Raw genomic sequence first — 27983 nt, 5'->3', positions numbered from 1 at the left:
CGCCCCGCGGCCTCCCAGGCCCGCCTCCCCGAGCCCTCCCCGCTTGCCCTTTCTCGCGGCAGGGCAGTTCTGTCTTGTCGGTCCCCCTCCTCTTCCGCCCCGCTGTCCTGATTCTCTTTCCCTCCTTCCCTCAGAGGATGTCCTCCTTCCAGCTCAACCTCAACCCGCTCAAGGAGCCGCTCGGCTTCATCAAGGTCCTCGAGTGGGTGAGTACAGCCTGCGACCTCCGGGCGGGGAATCGCGCCGCCGTTCCCGCTCCGGTTCCGGCCCGGCCGGCGTCCTCGGCGGGGCGGCTGGGGGCTCCGGGAGACGGGGTGTGGCTCGCTCCGCGCGGGGGAGCGAAGCCGCCGTTGTCCCCGAGACGGGACCGGACGGGACTGGAAGCGCGGGGAGGGGACAGGAGGCCGCGGCCTGGGCCTGCGCGGGGCGGGGACGCCGCAGTCGGCGTCGAATCACGGGTCCCTCGGCTGCCTCCGTCCCAGGCGGAGCCGCCCTGCCACACCGAAGCTCACCTCTGGGTATCCCTCGGGGAGTGGTGGTTTAAATTTCTCTTTGGCTTCACTGCTTTCCGCAAGGGAAGAGAAAACTTCCTCTTGCGGTCTAACCGAAACCCGGCGGGCCGGAGTAGCACCCCGGCCGGCGCTGCCTCTGCGCCTCCGGTAGAGCCCGTGCATTTCTGCCCCGTGCGGACTGGAGGCCGCGCTCCGTCGAAAGCTGGTGTGCCTTCCTAAGTGATCTGACGAGCTCTCGGGTCTTAATTTGCTTTTAAGATTGGCCCCAAGTTAAAAATGGATAAAAATAAACTGTGGGTCAGGGAAGCGGGCGGGGGTGGGCGGAGTAGGGGAGAAGGTCTAAGCAAAATGCGTTGTTAGTCCGGTCGACTGAAACACAAGTTAGGAATCGCCATCCAGTTTGTTTTAGGTATTTCCCAGCAACATCCTGCAGTCAGCTCTTAGTCCTTCCCTGGGAACACTCTCAGTCATTAGCATCAAAGCAGATTTATTACTTCGACCTTGGTGATGATCAGTCACTTTGGAGGAGTTGGTGAATACACCAGGCACTGCACAGTGCCTTCGGAGTTCGTGGCCTAGGACATATTCCAGTGGTGGTTTTCAGGCCCGTATTAATAGGCAGCTGGCATCTGTCCAGCGTGCAGGCAAGTTGCTTGTTTAGCCAGCAGCATTTACATCCGTAACTCTTCAACCCCGTATGTTAGTGATAAAGTGGTGAAGAGTAAGAACTTAGGATTTTCTGTTTTAAATAACCTACGAGGACGTTTTAAAAGTAACACAGAAGCTCACATTCTCTAATGGGTGCTCAGTCCTGATTTCCTTCCTGCACCCAAGGGTTCCTACGTTTCCCCCAAAGTTTTACTTGGTGTTTTCTGAAAGCTGAAATAGTGCTAATTTCACACAAATGTTTACTTTAAAGACACCTAAATGTATATATTTAGGGTTCTGTTAAGCCTAAGCCCAGATTTAAATATAAAGAAGATTCTTATTTGAGTATATAAAAATTTTAAATTGCAGGATGAAAAACACATTTAACTGAGCTAATCAAATATCAGGTTTAAGAAAAAGTCTTTTATACCTAGTAGTTTAATATCATTGAGGATTATAATTAAATTTATAATTAACTTAAAATTTCACTTAAATAAATGAGGAGGCAGTTGTTTATATTTATGCTTATATTATTCGTCAGTTTTTTTAAATGTAGACTTAATTTTTTTCTTAATATTTTAAAACAGTGATAAGTTTATTAGTAATCGTAGGTCTGACATATTTTGAAAAATGTCCTTTTTAAGCTTAAGGAAATACTACTTTCAGTTTGAACAACTTACTATCACACAAGAGAATCTTTTATGAAAAGAGTATTCGTTGTTCATGGTGTAGAGAATATTTATTCAAATATTTGAATGTGTATTATATACAGGTGCTGAGCTAAGCACTAGCACTAGACCATGTGAATAAAACATGGTCTTTTCCTCATGACCTAATAAGAAAAACATGAAAACAAATATGAATATGCCATATGGCCAATACTATAATAAAGGTATAGGCAAAGTGTAGTAGGTGAAAGGAAGGAGAAATCGATTGCTTGGAGGTGCTAGAGAGAATTTCAGATGAAAGAACACTTGAAGGATGAGTACTTGTTCACTTGGGGAATGGTTGGGGAGTGGCTTTCCAGGCAAAGAGAATCTTACGTTCAGTGGTGTGAAAAGTTGAAGCAGCATAACCCTATTTGCGAGTTTAAAAGTAATTGGGGTTGACTGGAACGTATACCGGGAGGGAGGGTGTGGTTTGAGATGATTCTGAAAGGTTTCAAAGGGCTTGCAGAATAGTTTGGAGTTTATCCTATGGGCCAGTGGTTCTTAATCCTTTGGGTTAACCTTTGATAATCTGGGCCCGTTCCTTAAGAAAATGCATATGTGCAGGTACAGAATTTGGGGTTGTTTATCGTACAGCTTCCATCTAAGCCCAGAATTCCTACCGTGTAGGGTGGATTCACTCATTCAAGAGTAAATAAACAAGTGAGTAATATAATTATATTTGCCTTTTAGAAGTTTTTATTTTGTCAGCAGTGTGCGGAATGAATTGGAGAGGAAAGGTCATAATTGAAGAAAGGGAAATCTGTTATTTGAAACATAATGAAGGCCTAAAACTAATTGCAGTGGGACTAGAAAAGAGAGGTTTAGAAATTTGAATATATTTGTAGGGTGAAGAAAAGAGAGGGCTGTAAGATGACTGCCATATTTCTGACTCGGATTAGTAGTGGCACATCTGTCTAAGACAGATCACTAAGGAGAAGCAGCAGATGTTTGGTGGAAGGTCAGTAAGTTTTGAATGATTGAGTTTGTGGTCTCTTTAAAGCATATAAGTGGAGGTATCCTGTAGGCAGTTAGATACATGGATCTAGAGTTTAGAAGACAAGTATGGACTGGAGATTCAGCAGGTATTTGGCAGCAAAGGAAAAAGGTATTGTTAGGAAGTTGGAGAGAAATAACATCTTAGCATCACTATTAGAGATATTTCAAGAAGAGAGTACTCAGCAATATTAGGTGCAATAGGTTAAGAAAAATAATTACTAAAATGCATCCCTTGATTTGGGTAATCAAGAGGCTTTAGTAAGAGCAGTTTCGGTAAAATCAGAAACCAGATGGTAGTAGGCTGAATGGATGTATGGTAAGAAAGAGAAGACAGTGAGAGTAAACCACTATTTGACTGTGAAGATGGGAGAGGTTGGGTGGTAACCTATTTTAAAGATGGGAATGAGTGAATGTGTGTGTGCGCTGTAGAGAAGAGACTTGTGAATAGAAGGTCTAAAACAGAGGCAGAGAGGCATAAGACAAGGCTCTAGAGGATAAAGGCTCATAGTAGGAATTTTTAAATGTGTTTTGAATGAATTGGTCAAGTTTCATAAGGTGTTGATTGAGATTACCTCTAAAAATAGTCAATAAATACATTTACAAACAAATCTAAAATCTAGATAAAGGCTACTTACTATCCATATAACTAGAAGAATAATTCCCCAAATCAGCTTACCTTTAGCAATGTTCTAGAAGATGTTAGATTAAGATATAACCTGATAATATGTAACTTTCAAGGGGTCACAAATATGAAGGCCTCATAGACTTGAAGGCAAGTACCCAGTAAATATTTATTGACAAAATAAAAATACAGTCACCAAAGCAGAAGCATTTCTATTTTGCTTCTGAACTGTAGCCACCATGCCTCTCTCTCTCTCTCTCTCTCTCTTTCTCTCTCTCTCTCTCTCTCTCTCTATATATATATATATATGAATCTACTTTAATCTACTTCTGGCCCTTAGTTACAGTGCCTGGCAGTGACATTGCCTTAGTTCTGTTTGTGTAATAAGTACTCAGTAAAGGTTGAATTTTTGTTGTACTTATATGGGAATAGCAATACTTCACAGGGCTGTTGGAATGACTGAGTTATAAATATGTGACTAATGATAATGTATTTGAACAGGTCTTAGTAGGTTCTTCAGAACTGAAATGCTATGTTTCTAGGAAGACTAGATCCAGACAGTGGATACAGTTTGAGCCCTATATGACTAACATATCTTCCGGTCCTTCAAGATCACTAAGTTCTCGTTTACATATTTTAAACTTTAGAAATGGTTATTGTAGACTTTTCATTTGTTTGCGTGTTTTCCTGCTTTTAGCAGCCTGTCAAGGTAATAAGATAAAATTTAGGTGAGATTAGATGCCCCATGTGTAGGAGTTGAACATGGAAGTAAAAGGCAAGGGTTAATGTTATCAAAGCAGCTTTTTCAATTATTTAATATTTTTCTAGTAAATTTTAATTTGGATCTTACTTTGTAGTCAGTTATCACTAGTATTTAGATTAAAGTTTTTCATTAAAATGACTATCTCCTTTTAATATTGAACACTGTGTTTTGGACTTTTTTGCTACTTAGGGTGAACACTGGTCAAATGTTTAGCTCTAAATAAGTCTAAGTAATATGCTTTCCTAATTCTACACACACAAAATTGTGGAAGAGATACTGTTTGGGAGTATATAAAGGAATTATAGACTAATTAAGTTGAATTTTAGAATTATGAATATTTTTGTGCTGGCCAAGTTTACTCTCAGTGTTAACAGGAGATATTTATTGAGTTCAATATATGTTCTAGGGCTTTACCTGTATTTTCTCATTTAATTTTCTGACAACCTATGAGGGTTGTTATCTCTATATTACATGTTACCATTGTCATCTCCATGTTACTGAGGCTTAGAGAAATTAAGTAATGTACTCAGATCCCATGATTGTGATTACTACATCCTGGACTCAAACAGTCTGTTCTTAGTCTTTTCAGTAACTTACCTTTGTGTTTCTGATTGGTCTTTTAATAAATTAATGAAGAGATTACCCAAAATTTCAGGCTTAAGAAACAAAAACATAAGGTACCTGAAGTAAATTTTTTCTTGTTACATGCATGTTTATAACAGGATCTTAGGAGGAGTTAAAAACAAGTAGGGTTTTCTTGATTCATTTATCAAGTTTGAATTTTTTTCTGATTTTATACTTATAATTAATGAGCAAATTCAAAAGAACATTTAAAAACATTACTTTGGGGTAAATTATTATCCAGGAAAATTAGTGTGAAAAACGATGAGAAAGAAAACCCATAACCGTTTGAGCATTACATATATCAATTTGTTTAAAAAACAAACTTTCAGAAATACGTACTAGTTTATCTAAAATACTCTAAAAGTTTAGTCATCCCAAGTAGATTATAGGATTTTTACAAACAGGGACCATGTTTTATTCTAATTTTGTGGTTATAACATAGCACAGAGGAACAGCCTAGAAAATACAAATGATATTACAGAGTATAGGGGATGAGGCATACTCAGAACGATACTTTTTTCATCCATTTGCTTAATACTTATATTTTTAGGCTATCAGTCTATGGCACAGACTACCTTTTAAGAAACTTACCTTTCTCTTAACCTTGCCATTTGTGTTCACTTTTTTCCCCTATTGTAGAAAGGGAAAAAAGGATTTCAAATGGCATTTTGTGCCTACCAGGACTCTATATACATGTAAAACTTGTAATAGACTTACTGACTTACCACTATGCCTTTGCTCTGTTTCTTCTACCCGGAATCCTCTTAGTGTTTGCCTTGAACCCTCTCATGGGATATACTAGATGTTTTTTTCATAGACTATATATATATATATGTTGTCAGTGGTTTTAGAATGTACATATATACACATACACACTCACTTCACACATACAAATAGCAATCTCTTATAAAACATTAAAGGGAAAATTAAGATAACAGCAGTGCTTTAATACAGTGGTTCTCAAAACACTTTGGTCTGAGAACCCCTTTATACTCCTTTATACTCCTAAATATATATACTCCTAAAAGCCTCAAAGAGCTTTTGTTTATGGGGTTGTATCGATTGATACTTACCATGTTAGAAATTTAAGCTGAGACATTAAAAAAAATTTTTTTTTTAAATAACGATAATTAATCACTTGAAAGTTTGATTACATCAATGGCAACAAATGCTGCTGGTTTTCCTTGAAGTGAAAGCCTCATCTTTTTCAAGAAAAAGATCTGACAAATATGCAAGTCTGAATACCTATATTTTGTTTATTACTTATTTTTTCAAGTAAAAATAGTATTTAACGAAAAAAGTGACTAGTTCAGCAAAGAACTCAGTTGTTTAAATGCTTTCCCTGCAGACCACCATTGTATTTAGGTATGCCGTAAAAGTGGGGTTTTTTGTTCGGAGTGGATTTGCTAGATCATATGGCAACTCTATTTTTAGTTTTTTTTTTTTTTTTTCCGCGGGCCTCTCACCGTCGCGGCCTCTCCTGCTGCGGAGCACAGGCTCCAGACGCGCAGGGTCAGCAGCCGTGGCCCACGGGCCCAGCCGCTCCGCAGCATGTGGGATCCTCCCGGACCGGGGCACAAACCCGCGTCCCCTGCATTGGCAGGTAGATTCCCAAACACTGCGCCACCAGGGAAGCCCTATTTTTAGTTTTTTAAGGAACCTCCATACTGTTTTCTATAGTGGCTGTACCAGTCTACATTCCCACAACAATGTAGGAGGGTTCCCTTTTCTCCACATCCTCCCCATCATTTATTATTTGTAGACTTTTTGATGACTGTTGTTCTGACTGGTGTGAGGTGATACGTCATTGTCCTTTTGATTTGAGGTTCCCTGATAATTAGCATGAGCATCTTGTCATGTGCCTATCAGCCATCTGTATGTCTTCTTTGGAGAAGTGTCTATTTAGGTCTTCTGCCCATTTTTTGATTGGGTTGTTTGTTGTTTTGTTGTATGAGCTGTTTGTATATTTTGGAAATTAAGCCCTTGTCGGTTGCATCGTTTGCAAATATTTTCTCCCAGTCTGTAGGTTGTCTTTTCAGTAATAAAAGTATTTGCACATCCTACTTCATCACACAGAATATTAAGAAGACTCAAATATCAGGATTTAATAAAAATAACAATTTTTCTGCTTCATCGAAGGCATTCTTAAGTAAAACTGGCTTTTTTTCTTTAACTGCAAATGCATGGCAGTGAAATAACAGTTTGATGCTTTTGCTGATTCTTACTAAAGCCCAGCAGTTTTACCCACCAATGCTTTTGCGCAAATCAGCGCAAATGTCAATGTAGTATAAAAAGCAAAAAATGTTGTAATAATATTGTAAAAATATTTTTGACCTCATGGACTCCTTGAAAGAGTCTTGGGTATTCCCTGGGGTCCACAGACCACACATTGAGAATTGCTTTTCTAATACAGGATAAACATCATTGGCGACCAGCAATGGAATGGAAATATGGGTGGGAGAAGGACTGTTCCCGGATCTGGGAAATAAATCTGAGAAAAAGCTTCAACCTATTGTTTGGCTTTATAACTTCCATGGAGTGGAGTACTTAAAGAAGTAGAGAGAGAGAGAAATGGCCCCCTAACAAAGACCTGAATCAACCTACCTGCTTAAGGTCTGGATTTGTGTTAACTGCAATATTCTCCTATGTTGGTAGTTTGCGGTCCCATTATAGGATAAGGTATTTGTGGAGTAGGGCAGGGGTCCCCAACCCCAGCAGGAGGTGAGCGGTGGGCGGGCGAGCGAAGCTTCATCTTCCACTCCCCGTCGCTTGCATTGCCACCTGAGCCATCATCCCACCCCCACACACACACCACCCCCGTCCAGGGAAAAATTGTCTGCCACGAAACCGGTCCCTGGTGCCAAAAAGCTTGGGGACTGCTGGAGTAGGGGATTAAGAAGGCCTGGTAGAAATGACCAAAAAACTACTGGGAGGGAGATGACTTATAAAACCACTAGACCAGGATGGGGAAGCGGGGAATAACATACTCTCAAGTTGAGCTTACATCAAATATCCTAAAAAAAATACATGAAGAAAACTAATGTTTGCTTAAAAGCTCAAATTATATCAGTGGCAACAAATACTATCAGTTTTCCGTGAAGTGACAGACTCACTTCAAGATAGCCATCCAGATCAACAATCAGAATATTGATTCGCTCCAAAAGACATAAAAATAATAGAACTGTCTGAAATGATTTTAAAATAAGTATATTTAGGTTCCTCAGAGATTTCTAGTTCCATACTCAGGTTAACAATTGTTTAAGAATAAAGGTGACATAAAGATGTTTTCAACAGTAATAATTGAGCTAGCAAAAATCTTCTAGCTATTTATTTCAGCAGGAACTCAAGTTTACTTCTCATGATCCAAATTCTTAAGGGTTTTGGAACTGTACTAGAAGGCTATTTAGAGCTTTCTATGATTGTACTTTCCAAGCAGAGGGAAATAATAGAAGAGTGAAATTGAAGAACTTTGAAACTGACTTCACTGCTCAGTGCACAGTGGGAGTAAACTGAAATATTAACATCAATAACAAAATGTTTTTTAAAATGAATATCTTTGGTAAATGCTTCAGACTTTGATTTAGAAAAATCAATACCTTGGCTCTAGGCATTCTAATCTGACTGATTGTAAAGGCAAACATGCTATGATAGTTCATTTAAGTACTGAATGATCATTTGATTTAGTAAAACAGCATGCATTTGATTTGGCACATAAACCCTCATATACAATATACTTTTCGATCTATTAATATTTCTGAAGATTTCAATTACATCATTTTCCTGAACAGATTAATCATGAAATTAAATAGCAGTGAGGACCCTGCAACTAGAAACGTGAAAGATACCCATAAATTAGATGAGTACCAGTGTTCCCCAGTAGAACCCTCTGTGAGCTGAGCAGGGTCTGAGAATAGGAACTAGGAACTCTGGCTGACTCTGTCATTGTAAGATTTTATACACAAAGCCCTAGTATGCATCTATAATTTAGATGCATGTTTTACTATGTCATTATCTTAAGGCATATTATTTATATACACTCAGGGTAAATTTCATTCATATTTCAAATTTTAAAAAATCCTTATTTCAGATATTTGTCTAATAATTTCTTTTTCTCTTCTTTTTCTTTCTTCTTTTTTTTTTTTTTTGCCAACTTCTGATCTGATTAAGTAGAATTTGTTTTTACCTGGTAATGTGACTCATGAATGCAGCTCATAGAGGGTATTAATGCTTCTACTTTCTCTTTTGGACATGAGGTTTTGTATTATCACTCAGTAGTTTCTGTAAAGACTTTTTTTTTTTTTTTTTTTTTTTTTGCGGTACGTGGGCCTCTCACTGTTGTGGCCTCTTCTGTTGTGGAGCACAGGCTCCGGACGCGCAGGCTCAGCAGCCATGGCTCATGGGCCTAGCCGCTCCGCGGCATGTGGGATCTTCCCGGACCGGGGCATGAACCCGTGTCCCCTGCATCTGCAGGTGGACTCTCAACCACTGCGCCACCAGGGAAGCCCCTGTGAAGACATTTTTAAGCCACCAGTCCATTTTGTGAAGGTTAGTTTGGTTAAAAGTAAATAATTTATTCCATAAAGACACTTAGCCAGGCACACTGACATTATTAAATGAACTCTAAAAGTGGAAGAATAGGTGAAGGTATCACTGTCTGTCCTTCCCTGTTATAGGACTTCCTTACCTTCAGGATACCCAGCATACTGCCCCGACATCTGACTCTCTGACATACAGACCCAGCATGGGTTTCAGCAGTATGTTAATTTTAATAAAGCTTTATTTCCTTGTTTAAGTCTAAAAGTAGATATAAATAGGCATATTTTCTTCTTGTACACCAGTTAGATGAGTACTCCAGTCTATTTTAGAGAGTAGTATTCTAGAGGACCAGATATTAGATACAGAATATAGATATTCTAGATACCTAAATTAGTGAGGCATGTCTTGTGTCACTAATGTGGGTCCAGTGGGCAGAGAGATAAGTAGAACTTGAGACTGTCATAATGAATATGGAACCTTTTGACCTGAATAGAAGCTTGCTGTCATCCTGTCCCTGGATTCTTACTAGTTACTGTACAGGTGGAATTTCATATCAGCAGTTTCAGTCATTCTTTATGGGATAGAGAGAGAAGGGGGAATTAGTTTCATAAGTGGCAAGGAAATATAAATCAGCATACTAGAACACCTCATTTTAGACTAGAAGTACAAACGAAAGTGCTGCTAGGAACCCCTCATAAAGTAAATGAGTGAAACAAGTGTTTGGGAGAAAAAAGAATAGTGGAAGTTCATTGATTACTGGTAACTAACACGCATTCTGAGGGTTGTAGAGACAATAGAGAGTGACAGCAGTCTGGAAAGCACATACCCTGTCTTAGGTGTCATCTGTCATGCATTTCCATGTGATTGTTGCTTTATGGGGATATAGGTCTGATACTGGCATATCTTTATCCACACCCGCACAGGAAATCCAAATTTTTATGTGCAGCATGCTGATATGAAAATATTGACAACAAATTCACATTTTTCATGAATACTGGGAAAACCACAATCTATCTTCTGGCCAGGTTTCACCCATGGGCTGCCAGTATATAACTTCTGATCGAAATCAGAGTACTAGTGCAATATAGGGAGAGGTGAGATGGTTGGATAGTTTACTCTCAGATTGTTTGTACTTCATTTAGTAAAAAGTGTGTACCTTATCCCTTTTTTCCCATAAGATAAAGACCAAAATGGCAAACATGACATTTATTTATCCTCATAACAAAAAGACAAGCTTGAAATAATGAGTATTTAAGACTTGAAATATGGTTTTATTTGTACATTATTGGCAATTGATTTTTTTCCCTTTAATTAAGCAGTTATTTAGTGAGCATTTGGTGTATGTCAGGCCTACTAGGTAGGCACTGAAAATCCTGAATAAAAGCAAATGCAAAGACATGACAGTCTGCCAAGGGAGAGATAAAGGCAGTAGTCTTAAAAGCAATAAGCTGTGGTACAGTATGCCATTTATATACTAATTTTTGTATTAAATGGGAAACTAGTTTTTATCATTTTTGCTTTTGGGTTTTTGTTTTGTTTTGTTTTTCTAATAAGGCAAGATACACAAGAAAAATGCCTATAATAGAGGTAGTGAACTCAAGTCCATCTATTCAGCCCAGGAGACAGAACAGTACCACCACAAGGAACTGGGCAGGACCTTAAAGGATGAGCTTGTTGGAGAACCAGGGTGGGGGCAGAGGTGGGGAATCTTGGCAGAATAAACACGCATATCCAAGACATAAATATTTGGTGTGTTTCAGGAACAGTAAGTACAGTATATAGTGCAGTGTGACAGAGTTGTACAGGACCTGGCAGGGAGTATAGCATATAAATCTAGAAGGATAAAGTTGAGGCTACCTCAGCCCTGCCTCTTATGCCAAATTAAGAAGTTTGGGCCTATGGACTTCCCTGGTGGCGCGGTGGTTGAGAATCTGCCTGCTAATGCAGGGGACATGGGTTCGAGCCGTGGTCTGGGAGGATCCCACATGCTGCGGAGCAACTAGGCCCGTGTGCCACAACTACTGAGCCTGCGCTCCGCAACAAGAGAGGCTGCGATAGTGAGAGGCCCGCGCACCGCGATGAAGGGCGGCCCCCACTTGCCCCAACTAGAGAAAGCCCTCGCACAGAAACAAAGACCCAACACAGCAAAAAAAAAAAAAAAAATTAACTAATAAACTCCTACCCCCAACATCTTCTTAAAAAAAAAAAAGAAGTTTGGGCCTAAAAAGATCTGGAAAGCCATTGAGGAAATCTCTTCAAACAGGGGGGTGACATGACCAGATTTTTATTTCATATCAGTGTGACATCACTCTAAACAGCTCTGTCCGATAGAAACACAGTGCAAACTACAAATGCCAGCCATACAGTAACTTTAAGCATCTTACTAGCCACATTAAAAGAGTGAAAAGAAACAGGTGAAATTAATTTTAATAATACATTTTACTTAACCCAGTATATCCAAAATATTATTGTTTCAACAAGTAATATAAACAATTATTGATGAGATATTTTACATTCTTTTTTCATACTAAGTCTTCATAAACCATGGTATATTTTACACTTACAGCCATCTCATTTCAGACTAGCCATTTTTAAAGTGCTCAGTGGCCACATGTGGCTTATGGCACCTTACTGGACACTGCAGCTCTAAAGCCCACAGTAAAAGATGAATGGTGTTGGGAATGAGTTTAAAAGTGAAAGGAGGAGTCTGTTGGGTTAGTCCCAGGGAAAAATGGTGCGGGCCTAAACAAAGACAGTGGCAGGAGTGATGTAGACAAGTAAACAGAGCTTTTAAAAGAATGGCATTATACCCTGTGTAATCTTTTTTTTTTAATTCTTTTTTTTTTAATAGAAATTTATTTATTTATTTATTTTGGGCTGCGTTGGATCTTCATTGCTGTGCGCAGGCATTCTCTAGTTGCAGCGAGGAGGGGCTACTCTTTCATTGCGGTGCGCAGGCTTCTCATTGCGTGGCTTCTCTTGTTGCAGAGCTCGGGCTCTAGGCGCGCGGGCTTCAGTAGTTGTGGCACGCGGGCTTAAGTAGTTGTGGCACGTGGACTCAGTAGTTGTGGCTCGTGAACTCTAGAGTGCAGGCTCCGTAGTTGTGGTGCACGGGCTTAGTTGCTCCGCGGCATGTGGGATCTCCCCGGACCAGGGCTCAAACCCGTGTCCCCTGCATTGGCAGGTGGATTCTTAACCACTGCGCCACCAGGGAATACCCCCTGTGTAGTCTTAGGCAACTTTTTTTCTTTCCCACTCAGCGTTAGGTTTCTACAATTCATCCTTGTTGAAGTAGGTAGCTGTAGTTTGTACATTTTCATTGCTATGTAACTTCCCATTGTAAGTACTGTATATCAATATAGTTTATCTACTTTCCTGTTGCTTCCCCTCCCCATATTTTGATATTATAAACAATGTTACTGTGAACATTCTTGTGCACATGATGTAGTACGCACGAGCAAGAGTCTCTGTTAGGTCTGTAAACATAGATACTAATCGTTTGTGACATTACCGCAAATACTTTCTCCTAGTTTATAGCTTGTTTTACATTCAGAAGCTGACTTGATTTTTAAAAAACCCTCTTTTTCTGTAGTTGAATTTACTCTATGGTTAGCTTTTTTTTTTTCTTAAGAAATTCTTCCCTTCTTTGTGATCACAAGTTTTCTTTTATGTTGTCTTCATAATTTTTAGACTCACTTTTTACAGTTAAGACTTTAGCCCATCTGGACCGTCCTTCCTTGTGTTAGTTATCGATTTCAAATAACAAATTACCCCAAGCTTAGCACTTAAAACTATAGACAGTTTATCATCTCACAGTTTCTGTGGGTCAGGAATCTGGCAGTGGCTTAGCTGAGTTGTTGCAGCTCAGGGTCTCCCAGGAGGTTGGCTGGGGTTGCAGTCATCTCACGCCCCCCTCTAGTTAACTAATATGACTGTTGGCAAGCCTCAGACAGTATACTTTCAAGGTCCCTCACATGGTTGATGGTAGTCCTCGGTTCCTTACCACATGAGTCTGTGAGTTGCCTGAGTATCCTCCCAACATGGCAGCTGGCTTCCCCCAGAGCAGGTGATTCAAGGGAGTGAGAAATGAAGACAGAAGCTGTAATCTCTATTACCTTACCTCAGAAAGGACATCCCAGTCCTTCTACCATATTCTGTTCACTAGAAGCAAGTCACTGTGTCCTATCCACATTTAAGGGGGGAAAATTAATCTCCACCTCTTGAGGGGAGGAGTATCAAGGAGTTTGTGGTGACATCTTTAAAACCACCATTCTCTTTTCCTTAGTGCCCTACAGTGCCAGCTCTGTTGCTATAATTTGTCTATACGCACAGATCTGTTTCTGGCCTCTTTATTCCATTGATTCAATTTGTGTATCCTGTTTCTTTTTTCTAATTCTAAACGTGGGTACATACCCAAGACTCATTTCTGGCCTTCTGTTTTCACTCTGTGTATTCATGCACATTTATGCTAAGAGGGTATCTATTCTTCTTTCTTTATTTTTTAACTCTTTTAACTGAAGATTCCAAACTATGTGCTGACATTATACCAAACTCTTCATATCTATAACCAGATTCCTTTTCATATATCTCTTCTTCATGGAAAAAAAATTTCGTGAATGGTTATGATCCTGATTATGGCCTGATTCAAGGTCCTGGATGAATCCATGAGAGGCATTATATCAGTGTTCAACAGTATCGGTTTTGATACCAGACCTGTACTGAATTGTATCTATTTGCTGGATGTCTGTGACCTTGAGCAAAACAAAGTTCCTGCCCTCTTTGAGTTTACATCCTAGAGAAAAGTGGGCAAACAAATAATGAAGTACTGTCAGGCACTGGTAATTACAATGGAGGAAAAATAGAGCAGTACAAATAAAGAGAATAGATAGTGTGGGGTGGGAGGGGCACTGTTATTTAACATAGTGAGGTTAGGGAAAGGCCTGGGCTCTCTGATAAGGTCACATTGGAACAGGAAGCTGTGAAGTAGGAAGTTAGCCATGTGTTCCAGGCAGAGGGAATAGTTCAGTGCAAAGGTTCTGAAGGAGTTTATCCCATGTCTTTAATGAATAGTAAAGAGATTTGGCAGGGGAAAAAGTAGCAACGTGAGATGAGAAATGTTAAAGGAGGAAAGGATCTTGTAGACCATTATATGAACATTGATTTTATTTGGAGAGAACTCAGAAGCCATTGGAGAGTTTTCAGCAGACAATAAAGTTTTCTGCCATATATATATATATTTTTTTTTTTTTTTTTTTGCGGTACGCGGGCCTCTCACTGTTGTGGCCTCTCCCGTTGCGGAGCACAGGCTCTGGACGTGCAGGCTCAGCGTCCATGGCTCATGGGCCCAGCTGCTCCGCGGCATGTGGGATCTTCCTGGAACAGGGCACGAACCCGTGTCCCCTGCATCAGCAGGCGGACTCTCAACCACTGCGCCACCAGGGAAGCCCTTCTGCCTTATATTTTTAAAAGATGACGCTGGCTGATGTGTTGACAGTAGACTGAAGCAGGGGCAGGGACAGAAGTAGGGAGCATCAGTTTCAAAGGCTGTCACCATATAATTCAGGCAAGAGGTGATAGTTTTGATTAGGATGTTGTGATGGTGGTGGTAAAAAGTGATCAAATTCCAAATATATTTTATAAATAGAGCCATCAGCATTTGCTGAAGGATTGAGCTCTTGGTCACTACACTGTATCTGGGCTTTTTGTTTGTTTTGTTTTGTAGAAAATTCGTAAGATACAAATAGAAAAAGGAATTATCTTTTGTCTTCTGTTCAGAGGTGACCACTTAAAATTTTAATGCATAGACTTTTTAATTTTTGTTGTGTGTGTATGCATAGATGTAGACTCATGCACAACGCATTGCTTAAACAAACTTTATATGTATTGAACCATTTTCTTTATCGTTAGGTATTTCCCAACATTTTAATGACTGCATAATGTTCCCTTGTGGAATTGAATTACAGTATATTTGATTCCCTGTCAATATTTAGGATGCTTTCAGTTTTTTTCCTGTTTGAATAGAATTTGAGAAAACACCATTACATTTCTTTAAGCATATTTATGACCAGGAAAACAAATTTCCAACTACTTTTTGAGACCTCGAAATACCCACAAGTGAGGCTTATAAGCTCATGAAATAAGATCTCTTCTTTGCTTGTAGTTACCCTTAGGTTCCAAATAAAATACCTCCAATTTACCCCCTTTTGATTTTGATACTAATAAATAAGACTTCCTCTGAATTTCATACTAATATTTAGTGGGTACACTGTAATTTGAGCAAATGTATTTTTTTTAACTTCTTTATTGGAATATAATTGCTTTACAATGGTGTGTTAAAATGTATTGTTATATGGGCTGTTATACCAGTTTCTATGTTATACTCAGGGGAAAATAAAATCATATTTGTTGAGAGTTACAAATAAATTTTTAAATAATTTGTACAATCTTAATTTGTAAATAAGAATTCTAAGAATGTTAGCGAGCCAATTTTTAGTAATCACTATATTTAAAATTTTAATGACCTATGTTTGGGTACAGTAATGCTTCTTTTCTTTTTTGGTCTCACTTTGTGTAGATTGCTTCTATCTTTGCTTTTGCCACCTGTGGAGGTTTTAAGGGCAAAACAGAAATTCAAGTGGCTTGTCTAACTAATAAATCTGACAATAAAACGATTACAGCTACTTTTGGTTATCCATTCAGGTGAGTTATTTGTTTGTTTTTATGGTTTAACAACTCTTTTTGACTCATTAAAATTTCCAACAACTTACTGATCTTGGGGGGTAGAAATTTTTTAGTTGCATGCTCATTTGTAAGTAGTGATCATTGCTATTGAAAGTGTGGTGCGTGGGACCAGTACCTGTCTGCAGACTATTTTCCTGGACTGTGATGAAATAAATACAGAAAATGACAGTAAACATTAAGAAACTTTCATATGATGTTGCCTTGACACTTTTATTCTGTCATGCCACAGTGGACTGGAAATTTCAAAACAAAACAAGCTTGCTCTATCACCTTAGTTTGAGAGGCCATGTTGTGGAAGCAAACACAACTTATGAAAAATCCAAATTTCTCATGTATTTGCAATTACTAAATAATAATGTGCATTATATAGCTTTAAGACATGTATTTATATAAAGTGAAGAGCTCCTTGTGTTTCTTTCACTAGGATAAAACTTTATTTTCTGAATATTTATTTTATGACTATTTTGTTTGTAAGTTCTGTTTGACCTCAGTATTCATTAAAAGGTTTATTAGGTGTGTCCTGTGTTTAAGTCAGGGTGTGAATCCTCTTCCACTTACTAACTACTTACTTGACCTCTCCAGGACTCAATTTTTCTGTTCAATAAATTTAAATCTTCTAAGGTTGCTTTGATGATTAAATAAAATCTTACATTAAAGATATGTCAAATAGCAAGTGCTTGGTAATCAGTCATTTCCTCTCCATCTCTCAATCCTTCTCTTATAAAATTCCATTACAAGGAACAGTTACAGCCTCTTTGGTGATAAGTGCTTTTGTAATTTATGGATAGGGAAAATTAAAGACTTGGTGGAGTTAGCAGCTAATTAATGCAGAGTTAAAATGTGAATCATTACAACTGATTCTCCTGGTGCTAGTAACACAGACTCTCCCTCCTAGAATGGAATATCATGTCTCAAATTGTAAACCATTTTGTAACAACGCTGTTAATCTGCTAAGTTTTTATTACAGTAAGATAGTATCTGGGTGTGAAAGTGTTTAATTCAGTCTATATTCAGTCTATCATAACCAATTATGAGGTATAATTTATGATTTATGTACATTTCTTATGAAAATTTTAATTTACTTAAATATTTGAATTTTTCATTTTTTTAAAAGAATGTTTTAATATATTTGGGGAGTATTTTTGTGAAATGTTATTTCAATATTCTGCCTTTCTAATACTTCTGTATTAGAAATACAGAAGATGTATTTCTGTCTCTGTTGGAAGAGTCCAAGTAATTCATAAATTTATTTGAGACTTTTTTTTTAATAGGTTGAATGAAGCATCATTTCAGACACCTCAAGGTGTAAATGTGTGTGATGTAGATTGGAAAAGTCATGTCCTTATTGGAGATTACTCTTCTGCTGCAGAATTCTATGTTACTTTTGCAGTCTTTGTCTTCCTGTACTGCATTGCTGCTCTTCTGCTATATGTTGGTTACACGAACCTGTATCGTGATAGTCGAAAACTTCCCATGATTGTAAGTAATCACTTTCTTTTTATAAAAAAATAATTTATATAAGATACAAGTATACATTATATTTGAATTTAAATATGGATTTTCTTACACTGGAAAAAAAAGTTCTTGGCATAAACCAAGTTTCATTGTGTTTTGACCTGTGCTTGCCAAGAGGTTGAGCTTGCTCTCCTTGTCATGTTTAACCCAATTCTTGTAGCCTGTTTGCAGCACTTTCTCTGTACTCTCCAGAGTACAGAGGTTTTTTTGTTTGTTTCTAACTCTGTTTTAACCTGGAAAGAACTCAAATATGTGATAGAGCATATTAGGTTGCAAGTAGCAGAGAAATTAAGTAGAAATTAATGCCTTTGATTCGAAGAATTGCTGACCATGCTAGTAGTCCCATAACTGTGTTCCTATTTCTTATCTTTTTTCTCTCTTCTCAAAGAGACCCCCTTTATGCCTTAATACAACTTAATAGTCTATATCAGAAATCCACAAACTATGGCACACAAGTTAAATCTGACTCACTGTTTTTGGTTTTTTTTTTTCAAATAAAGGGTTTTTGGAACAGAGCTATACCCAAATAATTTACAGATAGTCTATGACTGCTTTCATGCTATAGTGTCAGAGTTAAGTCATTGTGACAGAGATCAAAAATATTCACTGTCTAGCCCTTTTCAGGAAAAGTTTGCTGACTCCTGGTCTGTGTTCTTAAATTCTTTAATTTACAATCTGACCCAGGTAATTCTATAAGAATTATAAAATTTGGCATTAGTGGCATTCATGAGCTAATTTTGAATCTTTAAAATGGCAACAAAGGATTTGGATTTGAAGTCCTGATACCTTTTTTGGCTTCAGGGTCTACTGAGCTAGATATAAAAATAATCTCTGAGACTTAGTTAGTAAAATTGCCCTGGATTATTGGTGGCCAATCCAGAGATAAGCTGTGGTTTTAAACTGGACCTCCACTACCAAAGAATAACTACAAAGTCAGTGTTAGTGTTACTGACTTGAAGGGACAACAGAGGTGTTTTCGTGATACTGGTCATTTATATCCTGAGAAAACACTGACCACTGACATCTGCTTATTATTTGTGAAGTTACTTGAAAGGGTAGGCCAAATTATTAAATAACAGGTTTTATTTATTTACTTATTTTTAATTTTTGCTGCCTGGATCATAAGAATGCAGATGGTAAGTAAGGAATAAAACAATATTTTACCCTTCATATTTATTCCATTTCATATATCTGAGAAGAAATTCTCAAACCTGACATTTTCATAAAATATTTCTTGGTTGTTAGGTGCCTTTCAAAAAGATAGACATCACCTTTTTTTTTTAATTTATTTTATTTTTGGCTGCATTGGGTCTTTGTTGCTGTGTGCGGGCTTTCTTTAGTTGCGAGCAGGGGCTACTCTTTGTTGCGGTGCGCGGGCTTCTTATTGCGGTGGCTTCTCTTGTTGTGGAGCACGGGCTCTAGGTGCGCAGTCTTCAGTAGTTGTGGCGCACGGGCTTAGTTGCTCTGTGGCATGTGGGATATTCCTGGACCAGGGCTCGAACCCGTGTCCCCTACATTGGCAGGCGGATTCTCAACCACTGCGCCACCAGGGAAGCCCCGACATCAACTTTTTTACTTTGCAGTGCCTAATCAACAGAAATTATGTATCAGTAATTTATAACTTCTGTGAACTTTACAAGACTTATTTTAAAAAAACTATGGTGATCATATAGTTATTATATTTTGTTAAAATTCTTTATAGTTTAAATTCCAAATGAAGACATTTCTTGCCAGTTTGTCATTATCCCAACAAATTTAAGTTAAATCTAGCAATGAGCTTTTTATTTCTTGTATTTTGATTAGTAAGCTTTAAAAATATGACACTTCAAGAAAAATTAATTAATTAGTTAGTTTATTTATTTTGACTGCCTTGGGTCTTTGTTGCTGCACGTGGGCTTTCTTTAGTTGTGGTGAGCGGGGGCTACTCTTCGTTGCGGTGCGCAGGCTTCTCATTGCAGTGGCTTCTCCTCTTGCGGAGCACGGGCTCTAGGCACGCGGGCTTCAGTAGTCATGGCATACAAGCTCAGTAGTTGTGGTACGCGGGCTCTAGAGCACAGGCTCAGTAGTTGTGGCACACGGGCTTCGTTGCTCCGCAGCTTGTGGGATCTTCCCGAACCAGGGCCCGAACGCGTGTCCCCTGCATTGGCAGGTGGATTCTTAACCCCTGTGCCATCAGGGAAGCCCTAAAAATATGACACTTTTTAAAGCAGCATTCAGGTCTATTTTTGTAGAGGGTTTTTCTGTCTAATAAAACTATAAAACTGATCTAGTTGTATCATTCAGAGCGTCAAAAGTAACTTTTCACCTCAGAGTAATCAATTAGTGGTCATATAGAGGAATAATCCAGAATTAGTTCCGTAAGTGGTTTTTTTGTTGGTATAATGTATGGTGGATACTTCTTATTTGTAAAAGTCCAGCCTCTAAATTAAATTTTGGATTCTACTTTTAATTTAACTGTATAAATGTAAAAAAATTTTTTGTGTGATAACTAAATTTTTAACTATAGCCAAATACGACATGGATTTTTTTTTTTTAAGTGCTATTTGTTAATGAGGGTATGCTCTTTTATCAATGTTCTCAATTCTCTGCTAAGGTATTTCTAGGAGAATTTCAACTGTGACATTTAAAAATCAACTTCAGTTTTTAAGTAAATGTAGCACTTTTTTATGGTAAGTAGGAGGAGCGTAAGGGTTCTAGGCCATGTGGAGGGTCGGAAATAGCATAAAGTGAAACTAAACAAAGATAGGGTGTCCCAAATCATAAAGACCTGTTATGAGTCATATCCTAACTTATTGGTAGTACTAGGGCTGTCACAGGCAGGTTGTGCGAGACTAGAGTCCTGAGTCGCACAGACTGTCTTCAGAGGCCCACATTTCTCCCACTTCCCCTCACCCTAAGATTACTTCGTGCATCATTTTCAGAAAAGTACCTGCTTTTGAAATACAAGAATGTCATGCCTTAAGCCATCAACGACGTGGACATAAAGAGCATAATCAGAAAAAAACAGTGTATTTTTAATTAGGAATTTGGAAGGAAGAAACCTAAAAATTAAGAGGATTTGACATCTGTTGGTCAAAACTATGAACTTTAGCCCAAAGAGAACTTGTTTAACATGTGATAACCTCATACTAATTATTAGTTCTTCAAAAGGCATTGTATTTCTAGCAAGTGCTTAGAAAATGTTTACCTGCAGCACAAAGTACAGCAGAGTACAGCAGCAAGAAAGGGAGTACTCCCCCAGTGCAAAATATTTAAGCTATAATGTTTCTATTTTCTCTTTGATATACATTTTTTAAGAGGGCCAGTAGCAGTGGGGAGCTCAAATGCAAAATGCAAATACATTGTACCACCATGCTTGTAAAATTAGTCATTGTTTTGGTTCTCTGATTACAAGACGTTTATTTCAGTGCCATCTTGACGCGGTGGACAAGCTATATATATCACAGTTTCTATATCTCATACATGACCACTGGTATTTATTCGACATAAATGACTAAAAGTTCGTTGGCAAAAGTAATTTAAAACTAACCAGATTTATTTAAAAAACAAAACAATTCTGTGATAAGCTCCAAAACCCATTTCTGAGCTTGGAAAGATTTTTGCTGCAGATATGTAAGAACTCATAGTCTTGAGCATATCTGAATGCTTAGAATACATAACATTAAAAGATACAAATTTTATATTGTTCCCACTTTGGTTGTTAATTTAAAGGAAGACCAAATGAGGTGGAACTTACACTTTACACTATCCAAATGCAGACTTTAAAAAAGTGTTACTTAGATCTTTGTAGCCAGTACTCGTTGACAGAATTCTAGTTCCCCAGCAGAATAGATTAAGGAAAATAAATTTTTTTCTTTATCTTATTAGTTCAGTAAAAGATTATCCAAAATATTAAAAACTTCAGTCCTATTCTTGGAATGTAATAAGTGGCAAACACTTTCTTAGAAAACATAGTGACAAGGTGTCTTGAGAGAGATTTTTTTTGTTGTCCCTTTCTTAATATAATGCGTCTTCTTAAAATTTTGTGGTCATGAATTTAAAAAGAGACTAGTTATCCAGGATGTGTGCTTTTCACGATTTCATTATTAGAGGTAGATTTAACTAAAGTTAGAGGTTTGCCAGAGCAGTATGAGGAAGCAGGTGAAGGGTAAGGGAATTGAGAGTATATGTAAGAGATTATAATGAATGACCTCAGAATATAAATTAAAGAGGGAAATAAGATGAGATTGTAGGTCTCAGTGAGGTCAAAGGATTTTTGAGGTTGGGGTGTCAGAGGGAGTAAGCTAGAAAGAGAGAGGTGATATTGGAGAGGGGGTGATTAAAACAGAGATGATGGAGGTATACAGTTATTAGTGATAACAGGATCCAATATATGATCCTGAGAGGGAGAGGCTTAGATAAGTTGTGGTGAGGGCTGTGTAAAACTTTGATTTCTCCATGTGAAAATCTGACTCCTCAGGAGATAACTAAGTCTTGTTTACTGTTGTATCTCAGGCACTGGGCTGGCAATAGTAAACAGCAGTGTTTGCTGTGTTGACTGTGGCCTTTTTGATGAAGTATGTCATGAAGGCCATTTCTCAGTACCATAGGGTTCATTGTGATCTCAATTCCTTCATCATGGATTTGAAATTTAGTATCTTTAAATTAACTGTTCATCATTAATTCATACTTATTTTTGCTTTAGGACTTTGTTGTTACTCTTGTTGCCACTTTTTTGTGGTTGGTGAGCACTTCAGCCTGGGCTAAAGCTCTTACAGATATTAAAACAGCTACCGGTCACAATATTGTCCAGGAACTTCTGCCTTGTAATCAACAGAGAGTGATATGTCATTTTGGCTCTGTGACTAGTATGGGATCCCTAAATGTATCTGTGGTAAGTATGCAGTGTTTATAAAATATGTTATTTCACTTATTAGAAAAACCTTATTAGTGATTCAAGAAAACAGTAGTTTTTAATAAATCTCTGGATGAATGTATTTTATTTTTACCAGCCTTATCAGAATCCGAGTTATCATATAGTCTTTACCTTTATAACAACAAAAAAAAGTTTTTAAAGAAAATTATTACTTGTAAACAGGTTTGAACAAGATCATGGTTGAGTCTTTCTTTTCATTAACATTGATTAGGCAAGACTTTGACCCAAAAGGCACTAATAATAGTCACTAACATTTACTAAGGCTGTGTGCTAAGGTCATTACACTCATATCTTATTTAAGTTATCCAACAATTCTGAGAGGAATGTGGAAAGTGGTATTACTGTCTTCATTTTACAACTGGGAAAAGACGTAGCTCATATGTTAATTCACCCAAGGTGATGCAACTAGTAAGTTGGCAAAGCCAAGGTTTGAACCAGATCTGACTTTAAAGCAAGCCCCTTCTCTAATCTGATTTGCTTTGGGTGTATGAAAAAATACTTTTAGAGTTCCTTAAAAAATCCTAAAATTTTGGTCTATTTAAATTTCAATATTATTTTGTCTGTTATTTTATCCAAATACAGATACATTATTAATATAACAAGGGTATTATTTTTAGGGAGGTCTCATGTCTTTTCAGGAAAATATTTTTCCAGTGGATAAAGTCAGTCCTGCCTTATAAAGCAATTTGATCAAACTTCTGTTTTATAACTTTGTAATCTAAAAGTCTTTATATATATATATATTGACAGTGATCTGAGATGGACAGTTTCAGAAATGTTGTTTTTATATCCAAATATACAAAAAGATAGAAAGCAGTTGGCCTTCAGTAATATGATAGTGCTCAAGCTTTTTACCTCACTCTTACCTCATAAGTCACTATTATTCTTGTATTTATAAAAAACCGAAAATAGGGTATCTTCAGTTTGTTCATCTCTGAGACTTTAATCTTCTCAGATTTATACCTAGGAAGGCTAATTTATTTTAGGTTGACTAATGCAGGATGTGAAGTAAAGTTCTTCTGTGACTCCTTTTCTCTTCTGGCTGCAGCTGTGGAAGTAAGGGAGATGGTGGTAGGGGGATAAAGTAGGGAAATAGGAAAAGATGCACAAAGGATGTTTATAACCATTCAGATGGGAGAAAAGTAAAAGCCCTCCCAAAGAAGGAACCATGGATTCCTGTGTTCCTCTTCACCGGGAAGCACTGAAGTCTAAATATAAAGTAATAAAAGGAAGGTTTTAGTTACTTTTCTCAAATTTAATCCCATCTTGTAATAATGAGCATGCAAAAATAAGGTATCTTTTAGTCATGATTTTATATGTTACAAATTTAGAGATTTCATTGGGAATAAGTCATTATGTATCCAAATCTGGCATTGAAATGCAAAGTCTTCCTTTTTTAATTCCACTTTATGTGTAGTTCAAACTTTAAATGAAATAATGGTAGACAGCCTGTAGATATTTAATATTTACAGGAAAACAAAGTTATGAAATTTTAATTATATACTAGATTTTCATGTTTATTTTTCTCTTTCTTAGATCTTTGGCTTTCTGAATATGATACTTTGGGGAGGAAATGCATGGTTTGTGTACAAGGAGACCAGCTTACACAGTCCCTCAAATACTTCTACTTCCCATAGCCAAGGAGGTATTCCTCCTCCAACTGGAATATAATTGAAGGGAGAAGTACAGTACACTGTTTGAAGTAGATGTCTATACTATGACCTGTTGCCAACATCTTGAGAAGCATTTTTTGTTTCTAATAAAAGTAATGGCTTTTTCAATAAATTGGTGGGTTTAAAATTTTGCTGCTTTTTTACATAAAGCTTGTGCCTTTCCTAGAAATTTAAGATGTAAATGTATTCTCACATGTGAATTTGAAAATTCTGGGGCCTATTATGAGATGATACACATTTTTAAATGGACAATAATTTCTTCACTAAGTTGTTTGCCTTCCAAAGTGTTTACACCTTAAGCCTTAACATACATCTTCACTGAGAAAAGAGTTATATTGTTATATCATAATAGGAAGAAAATCTCTATTGGAATATACACTACTGTAAGTTTGTACAGATCATATTCCTAAGACCTGTCTTTGTTTAAGAAAGTCTTGATTACGTAAATCATATTTAGAAAAAACATTTAGTTCACAGTTTATATCTGAACATTGTTTATATGTTATGAAAAATTTTTAATACAAAGGCTGCATGTATGTTTTATTTCTGTTTTTCTAAATGACCTACAGTACTTGACAGGTGTACTAAAGTTGTTTTGGGAGTGGGGTTTAGAAATTTCTATTAGATGTATAGTTAATTTAGTAATTCTCTTGCATGAGGTATAAGCTTCCATTATGTTGGTTATTTAATAGATTGGCTATATAAGTAGAACATGGTTCACCGAGATGTTTTGATATGTATGGGCATTACTCCTAGTGATATTTGTTTGCTGTCCTTTGTTGCTCATACTCCTTCAGTGCAGGCTGAGGCCTCATCTCCTTGTAAGTACAGTAAAATAATCTACCTTTTTTTGCAGACTATTCATAGGGTTACAAAAAATGAAGGTTGCCTTTTACTTTTGAAACATTTAACATTTATATTCAATGAAGTTGCTATTTTGAGTTTAGTATTGGTATTGTGAAAATGAATGCAATTTGGATCTCATGTTTCTTAATGTTATTCTTATTTCACAAATGGATAATTAAGGAATTATACATAATAAACAGGGAACCTAAGGGGGCTCTATTATGGGTGTGCTGTCTTTGCTCACACATTTGGGTGTCTTCTGAATATAGGGCTTATTCACATTTTGCTACCTAATATTTTTGCTGTACAGGCCCAGATTTCCTACTACCACATAATTGTTTATATGTGAAGCACATCTTTCTATTGCCTTATTTTTGTTGCTTTTGTTCATGACAAGCATTGTCAATATGAGAATGTATATCTTTTATGCAACCAGCTTAATAAAGAAGTTAAAGGAAAGAGTGCACTGATTGTTATATTACAAAGGAACTTTCCTCTTAAAGGCATGAGCAATGCAAAATGGAATGGATTTACAAAGCAAGAAATAGAATATCACAATAGTTTTTTTTTTAATATTTGGCAACAAATAAAAGAAAAAATGCTTTGGAGACACTGGTTCTATCCATTTTTCTTTCAATCTCATTTTTAAAATGCTTATTTGTAACTTTCAGATTAAGTTTTACTGATAAACCTTTTCTAATTGACTGTCCAGTTGGCAGCAAAGATTCTTGATTAAGAGTGTATGCTCTGGAGCCAAACTGCCTGAATTTGAATCTTGGCTTCACCACTTACTAGCTCATTAACTTCAGGCAAATTACTTACCCTCTGTATGCCTCAGTTTGCTTATCTGAAAAACAGGAATAAGAATGCTAACCTCACAAAGTATTTATGAGGTTGAAGTGAGTTAATAAATATAAAGTCCTTGGAACAGTGTTTAGCATTACTTTATAAATTTTGCCTATGACTACTAAATTCTGATAGCATGTAAGATAGAGATTCTTGAGTCCACAGGGCTAAGGTGGGGGGAGGGTGGTGGTCTTGGGCAGAGAGGTAGGATGAGCTTCAGGATTACATGAGTCTCCCTTTATATTCCTCAGAGTCCTAGATGTTTTGATGTATATTTTTCTGTTGATGTTAGATGTACGTAAAGTTAATGACATTAAATGTTAATAGCTAATGAGATCACAGTAGATCTAGGAAAGAGTCGATTCTGTTGCCTTTCACTCTCTGATTTTGAGTCAACATTACAGGGTTAAGTGATTTATAGGATAATTTCCAGGACAGAAGCAATAAAAGCTTTGACTTACTAGGTGATAGGTTGCAAAGAATTTTTTGTAAACAGCATTATTACTAATGTTTTTGTGAATTGAAGTCACTTAGATAAAAATACTTAATTTTTAGTCTACTGTAAATGTTAAGGTCAGTTGCTTGTTATGTACTTTATGTTTCACACTTAATTTAAAAATTTAAAATTGTGTAGCATTTAAGATGGGTAAGTATAAGAAATAGTATATAACCAAGTCTCCACCACTAAAGAAAACAGATGTTAACATTTTGTTTTATTTATGTCAGATTTGGTTTTGTCTTTTTAAGGAAATAAAACATTACAGATACAGCCTTTTCCTTACTGAAGTAGATTTTTCTCACCTTTCACTATTAGAAATAGCACAAATAGCACTGAAATAAATACTTTTGCAAAACGTGTGAAGGCTTCTCTAGGACATATCACTAGAAGTAGAACTGTTGGAATGTGAGGTATTCACATTTTCAGTTGTAACCTAGGTATTACAGAATTGATCAATAAGGTGCATGTATCGTATCAGCTTAGTCTCCCACTAACAATATGTAAGAGTCCCTGTGGCCCTGTATTCTTGTCCATGCTTGATGTTATTGTACTGTTGCCAGTATGATGGATTTGAGATAGTGTCTTTGATGTTTTTAAATTTGTATTTCTTAGATTGCTATTTGAGTTTGGTGGTCCCTTTCTGTATTTATTGGCCACTTAGGTTTGCCCGACTCTGCACTGCCTATTCATATCCTTTGCCAATTTTTCTGTTGTGGTTGTCATTTTCGTATTGATGTGAGTTGCTCTTTATTCTGGATACTAATCCTTTGCAGATGTCTTCTTCCTGTCCATAGCTTGTATTTTCACTTTGTGATTTTTGTCATACAAAAGTTTATCGTAATACTGATTTCACTGTCTTCATAGTTTGTGCTTTTTGTGTCTTAAGAAGTCCTCTTCTCACCATCACAAAGATATCCACCCCTGTTTTCTTCTGAAAATGTTAGTTTTTAGGTTTTTAAGCCATTGGGAGTATATTTTTGTATATAGTTTGAGGTAGGGATCTAATTTTTATAATTTTTAATATTCATAGCCAGCTTTCATAGTACCCTTTATGTAAAAGTTCATCTTTTGGGCCTTTCTCACCTTCTGAGATGGCCCACACTCTGTCTGTGGAGTGTTTCTCTCTAAATAAACCCACTTCTTACCTAAAAAAGAAAAAAAATTTTTTAAAGTTCTTTTTGTTCCCTCTTTCATTTATCGTTTCCGTATTATTTGTAGCTCTTTATGTTCTATACCAATATCATATCAGCTCTATCACCCTTTAATTATGTTACTTTATGGAAAGAATTACCATCTGAGAGGATAAGCACCACAGCACCATCATTATTGTTATTGACAGTGGTCTTGGCTGTCATGAGCCCTATACCCTTTCATAGAAATTTTAGGATCAGCTGGGCAAGTTCCTAAAAACCTTTGGGGTTTCAGTTGAAAAGAATTGCATTGAATTTATAGATCAATTTGGGATAATTGTCATATTTATAATGCCAAGGCTTTGTACTTATGAGCAAAGTATATCTCTCCATTTATGTCTTTTATG

General features: G+C 37.1%; 1 protein-coding gene across 1 annotated transcript; it reads left to right on the top strand.

Moving 5' to 3' along the window:
* Positions 1–16: 16 nt before the first annotated feature.
* SYPL1 (synaptophysin like 1) lies at positions 17–27983 on the top strand. The gene is made up of 5 exons (XM_030834388.3): positions 17–206; positions 15986–16110; positions 17424–17631; positions 22352–22540; positions 24119–27983. The coding sequence occupies exons 1-5, from the start codon at positions 138–140 to the stop codon at positions 24251–24253; spliced, it is 726 nt and encodes a 241-aa protein (XP_030690248.1). The 5' UTR covers positions 17–137; the 3' UTR covers positions 24254–27983.

The sequence above is a fragment of the Globicephala melas genome, chromosome 9 (genome assembly GCF_963455315.2).
Source record: "Globicephala melas chromosome 9, mGloMel1.2, whole genome shotgun sequence".
NCBI lineage: Eukaryota > Metazoa > Chordata > Mammalia > Artiodactyla > Delphinidae > Globicephala > Globicephala melas.
The sequence above is the reverse complement of the archived record's forward strand: the minus strand, read 5'-3'. Positions and strand labels throughout refer to the sequence as shown.